At 44.2% G+C, this 6,052-nt stretch overlaps 1 protein-coding gene across 6 annotated transcripts in view; it reads right to left on the minus strand.

The window, feature by feature from the left end:
* Positions 1–2,524, minus strand: part of AP1S2 (adaptor related protein complex 1 subunit sigma 2) — a 30,326-nt gene extending 27,802 nt beyond the window's left edge. For 5 of the 6 annotated variants that reach the window (XR_007132815.1, XR_007132816.1, XM_047764680.1 and 2 more), the window contains exons 1-2: positions 2,385–2,524; positions 67–245 (exon numbers count right to left, since the gene is read on the minus strand). Coding sequence is in view for 4 of the 6 variants with exons in the window: in XM_047764680.1 (XP_047620636.1) it covers positions 67–245 (179 nt within the window). In the remaining 2 variants the exon portion in view is untranslated. The remainder of the gene's footprint in view (positions 1–66; positions 246–2,384) is intronic. The other variant, XM_047764682.1, reaches the window with a different exon arrangement.
* Between the last annotated feature and the right edge of the window lie 3,528 nt (positions 2,525–6,052).

Genomic DNA, 6,052 nt, shown 5'->3' on the forward strand with positions numbered 1-6,052 from the left:
TTTTTCAAATTATAGATGATCTAACATATGATTCTATTTCACCTTTCTAATAAATAAAAATTATACCTTTTGTAAACAATCTTCAGATCTCGCCACTCAAGAAAGCTGCACATTTTAGGTTTCCGTGCTAAAACGGTTTGAACAAGTTCTCTTGTGATCTTTTTCTTCTCTTTGTCTGATAATGGGACATACCATTTCTGCAGTCGTAGCTTTCCCTGACGACTAAAAAGCAACATAAACTGCATCTGTTAAGATAAATAAAATGAAGATTACAGGCAATACTTTGAGTCTATAAAGTTAAGATTAAGATGACAAGTTGCACAGAGAAGCTTTGGGGGACAGGGCATTTAGCTAACAAATGATGAGTAGTCATCAATATTTCTATGCCATTTCAAACAGTAGGAAATTCTTGTAGAAAGATCTTCCCAGCAGATGCAAATCATCCCACCCCACCTTGTTTCAGGTAAGTTTGGAGGGTTGGGGGGAGAACAAACATAGGTGAAGTGAAAATTCTAAGAAAAAGAAAGAATTCTTGGAATTTAATAAACTATCGCGTACCTGAGCTATCGGAATGTATATGCATCAATAGAGATTGTTGACATCAACTGGTTTAGGTGTATTTTAAAGAAACAGATCTGCTATTTTTTTTTACTCTAAACAGAACAGGCTATTCTAGCTCCAGACCGAATTACTAGTAGACAGATAGCTATCACTTAGAATGCTCTCTTCAGTTTACGCTTACATAGTTTAATCAAAACAAACGATCTAAAATATGAACCAAAGAAATCCCATAAGCACAATTTTTCTTAAGAAAAGCCTGACTCAAGTACCCCCTTTCACCTCATTTTAAAAATACCAATATAAATATACACTCAATAAAGTGAGTTAATATATTTTTACCTAAGAGAATATAAACCTTTAAAAAGCCAAACAGCTACACACATTCAGAAATTACACAAAATTCATTTAAAAGGATAAAAAACAGCATCTACAGATGGTGCGGTTGCTGAACTCTAGCGTATTTTACACAAACTATTTTGTACACGTTTATTTGGAATTTGGAAATGTTGGTTAGTTTACATGTTTAATTTTCAAGAAAAGTTTCTTATAATTCAACTAGTCTTCTCAACTGCAAACAGATAAGCACTGTTTCTACAAAGGTAATTAATTTAAAGGTAGAATTCAGACATATTTTTTTCTTTTAACTGTTCTAAGTTCCTGCAATAGTGCAATTAAGATTCAGTCTGACTTACATTCACCGCACCGTACTCCATCTGAACATGGGGTGGGGGAATTTACACAATCGATTCCGAATAAACTGGGCCCCACGTTTTGCTAACAAATTATCGTCGCTTTTTGTAATAATCCAAATGGGCATCAATAAGATATTTAGAAATTTACGATGTGACAATTTAACTTTATTAAAGTTAAAACTGGCTGATCATACCTCACTTAAAACGCATCACTGGCACGAAATAAACGAATAATACTCGTGGTATCAAAGCGCCTCACACAGAAGTGCTGCTAAGATAGCGGCACTAGAAGGGGACAGCAAGTAAAGCATCAACTGGACCACGTTTCACGCAAACCCGTTAGCAGAACTTGGAAAAGAACAGACCCGGATTCCAGGATCTCGGGGACCAGGAGGGCTGGGGGTTTGCTTTCAAAAGGAGTATGGACTCAAGACAGTCTATGGTAGGGTCCTGTACCTCCCCCCCTCCACCACTTTTTCGGACAAATAAATCATTCTCTCCTGAAAAATAAATTATATGTTAGCACGGGACGATACCCGGTCGCCAGGCACAAGTATTCCTTCCCTCTAGTTAAAAACCAACGCTTTGATCTTGCTGCAAATCACAGGGCGCCTCAATTCCTCGAGACTGGTATTAAAAACAATGGGCTCGGCCGCGGAGCGGGCTCGGGGCCAGCGTTACCCCGTCCGGCCGTCTCCGATGGCTCCCCGCCGCCCCACGGGGCCGCACTCCATCACTGACCGAGCCGGGGCGAGGTGACAGGCAGGAGCGGGGCAGACAATGGCAACCGCCGCCGCGCAGGGGGCGCCAAGGGTCCTTGGTCGTCGCCGCCCCCGGCAGCCGACCTCTCCCGCAAATGCCCGGCAAAACTTGAGGTGATTCCCGAACCACAGGTGCTGCGGGGACGCCGCAGCGTCCGAGGCTGGCCCCCGCATCCCGGAGCGCGGCGCCGAGCGGAGAGGGGCGCGGACGCCAAAAGAAGTGAGTTGCGGGGCGCGGTGCCCCAGAGCGGGCCAGGCGGGTGGGCGCGGGCAGGGGTGGTCGGGGCGCTCGCGGGACGGCGGGGGTCTCGCCCGACCCTCCCTCCTCGCCCCCTGTCCCCGGCACTCCCGCTCGTCTCCCGGGACTTACGGCGGCCGCGGGCCGCGGGCGCGGCGGGGCTCGGCCGGCGGCGTCGGCGGCGGCGGCGGCGGCGGCTGAGGGGAAGCCCCTGTCGCTGAGCTGAGGAAGAGAAGCCGTGTTGCTGTGGGGAGGGGACCCGGTTCGCAGAGGGAAGGCTTAAGTGGCGAGGGGAGGGCGAGCCGACAAACCCCGCCCCGGGGGCCGGACGAGGGAGGAGCCGGGGCTGCGGCGAGCGGAGGGGCGGGCTGGGCGGCGCGCTGGAAGCTGCTCGGCTGTCGCCAACGGCACTGGAGGCAGCTCAGGTGACCGCGCAGTCCCAGGAAGCCGATTGGCCGGGTCTCTACCAAGAGGGGTGGGGGGGTGGGGGTCCGGACCGGAAGCCAGGCCACGTGACCCGGAAACGGCTATGGGCAGGGCGGGCGCGCATGCGCACTCCTGAATGTGCCTCAGGGACGCGCGCGCGCTGCAGTCCCGGCAGTTTAGTGGTGAGAAGATAGGATTTCGCGGTGCCCTTTGTCGACCCTGCTCTGCGGGGCGGGGAAGGTCTGGACCGCCGAGAGGCGTGTTCGAGCTACCACAACTCCTTGCTCTGAGAGGGTGGGATGGGGAGGTGTGCTGCTCGGTGATGTTGGTGAGGGGAGAGAGGGACTGCTGCAACTCTGGGGAAAACAAGTCGGCTCTTCGGTGGAGCTCGGGTACGCGTTCAGAGGGCTTTTTGCAATTACTTTGCCTCAAAACTGTCCGGAATCTGGCCCCTCCTCCCCATCACACTGCTACAGCCCTAGACACCTTTCGCCCCAAGCTGTGCGAGTGTCTCTTCCCTGGGCTTACCTCGCCCATCCTCAGTGCTGCGGACCTGAGGAGTTACTGTACGTTCTCCGCAGAAAAGCCCAGACAGCACCTCATCTTCAAGATTCCGCTTCCTTCACACGGAGTCACCCCCCTCCTCCCTCACAGCCGCCTGGGTTCCAGTTTAGCATTGCCGACGACTTGCTCTGCCTGGCATGCCCTTGCTCTCAAATGTCACATCTATGAAGCTTCACTCTCAAACCCTGTAAGAATGAACCCTCTTTCGCCCATATGCCTATTAACCTATTTAGCACATCTTGAGTTTTATTCATTTTGCATTCCCCTGTGCCTATTAACTTTCTATTTAGCACATTTTGACTTTTATTCATTTTGCATCTCAACCTAGTTCACTGCCTGGTGTATAACCCCAGTAATAAACACGAGTTGACTGGTGAGGACTGTAAAATGATAGATTTGTTAAGAGCCATAGTGCTGAGCATTGTATCTGGCACATAATGAATGTCCATAGTTTTTTGAATGAAAGAATGGATGAATCATCTAGTCCGACTCATCTTTTACAGATGAGGAAAGGGGAGCCCCATGGGATTAAGTGACCTTGCTTGAACAGACACGGGTTTCTCATGTCGAATGCTATTCATTATCCCAGTCACTTAGGTTCTTACAAAGGAAGCTAGAAAATTGCTTTTGTTAAGCTGTGCCCTTTTTGCAGAGGTACCCAAACATAGTCACCAGAATTTTTTAACAGTCCAAAGGGAAAAAGAGATGCTAAGTTTTCATGAAGCTAAATTTAATCAGTTTAAAAGAATCTTTCATTAGGGGTAGTGCTCTTTTTGTGCGTGTGAAAATGTCTATAAAACTGAGGTAGTATATAATAGAGATTTGAGGGCATTTTTTAATGCCCTTCTTTAGCAAAATAAAAATGTGCAATACCTCCCCTTTTAAGCACTACTATGCTACTTGGAAAATTACTAAATGTGCTTATGCTTAATGTATACTGTAGTGTTAAATAAGTGGTCAACACAAAACACAGAACTGGCTTTCTGGAGATCTTTAGGCCCCACCGCCCAAATTTCTCTCAGCACCTTGACCAATCATGGCTCAGAGGCACATCTCTTTTCACCCTTACTACACAAAACAGATGCCATTAGCCAGTCAAGGATAGATCTATTGCTATGCAATGAAAACTTGACCTTTGAATCCAAATGCTACTTTTCCCTTTTTTTTTCTGGACAAAACTCATATATCCTCAAAGGTTCCTGAGATAACTGGATAACTACCTCCAAGTTTAAGCTCATTGGTTATGCTCCTAATATTGGTCTATGGTTCTGAAAACGAGGATGAAGACAGGAGACTTGCTGATGACATATTGGCAGTCTCTGGTGTTCCTAGCCAGGAAAAGGGGGGGAGGGAAAGGAATTATGGGAAAAATAATTAGCAGCTGAAAGCAGTTATTACATAATCTTGGCTGCTTATTAATTTAGCAGAAGGAATGGCTTATTAAATTCTAATAGCAACAGCACAACTGCAAACAACCTAGCAATTAACCGTGCAGGGCCCATTATTTTGTTAATATGTTCTCTTCTTTTGGCAAGTGTATAAGAACAAAATTTATAGAAGCAGATGGTCTTTTTCAGTAGATTATAGATGGTTTATTCCCCAGTCTTAGTATTGAGTGCTAATTGTGCATTCACCGTGAAAGACAAAAGAAGCATTGTTATTGTCTTTGTTGGTAGTTAACTGCTTGACTTTGATTCCCACAATTTCCACGATTTCTTTTTCATATAGCCAGTTCTTCTCACCTAGTATCTTCTTCATCTGTCATGTTAATAGGGTATCTTTTTTTAATCTACTGCTTTTATTATCTGGGTGGTCCTGATTTCTTGGTTGTTATTGATTGATGGTACAGAAATTATTTTTTATGAAAAACTAAAAATCAGATTTTATCCTTTTTTTTTGATACAGGAGACATTTATTACAAGACTGTTTCTCATGGAATAAGAACATGTAGTTTCATGGTGCAAGGCTGCCTGATGTTTCCCAGGTTTGAGTGGCCCTGGTAGAAAAAGGAAAATTCGACAAGGTCAGGAGAGAGAAGAACATATGTATCCTAAAATAAGAATGATGACCGTGTCCCACGTGTACAGAAGGGGAAGAAGAGCTGAGGTATTTCTGGTAACCTGCTTTTTATTTTATTTATGTTCTTATTGAGATTAATTGGCATATAACATTATATTAGTTTCAAGTGTAAAACATGATTCAATAATTATATATACTGCAAAATGATCACAGTAAGTCTACTTAAAATCAGTTTCTTTTTTTTAAAAAAGGTGCCTAGCTTTTATTTGTGCTAAATGCAAGGGGTGAGGATAAAATAGACATTCCGTCTTCTAACAATAAAATTTTGAGACTTTATATGTAGTCTTTTATAAGTTTTCAAAACTTATAAGTTTTAGGTTCCTTTGAAATGTGTGATGGCCATATGCTTTTATCTCCTCTCCCTCTCAAAATGCCATTAAATAGAGGGAAAAAAAAGAGGAATATTTAAAGTATAGACCCAAATGGACAATGAGGGAAGGGACATTAGCATGAGGATATCAACAAGGATGTCAGGGTACATCATTAAACATTGAAGATTGAAGTAAAATTTGTAGTAGGTTTATATTGAGAATATGGAGGACAGAAGTAAGGGGATGTGAAATAATATTAAATCCTCATGCAGTAGCAGTAAGAAAATAGATAAGATCTAACATAAATCATAAATAGAGTTATTAGCATATTCTTTCAATACCAGGGAGTAAATTCCAGAAGCAATGATGACTTTCATTCCAGGGACCAATATTGAGGTAGAAAGTAATAAAGGTTATTAT

The sequence above is a fragment of the Phacochoerus africanus genome, chromosome X (assembly GCF_016906955.1).
Source record: "Phacochoerus africanus isolate WHEZ1 chromosome X, ROS_Pafr_v1, whole genome shotgun sequence".
Lineage (NCBI taxonomy): Eukaryota > Metazoa > Chordata > Mammalia > Artiodactyla > Suidae > Phacochoerus > Phacochoerus africanus.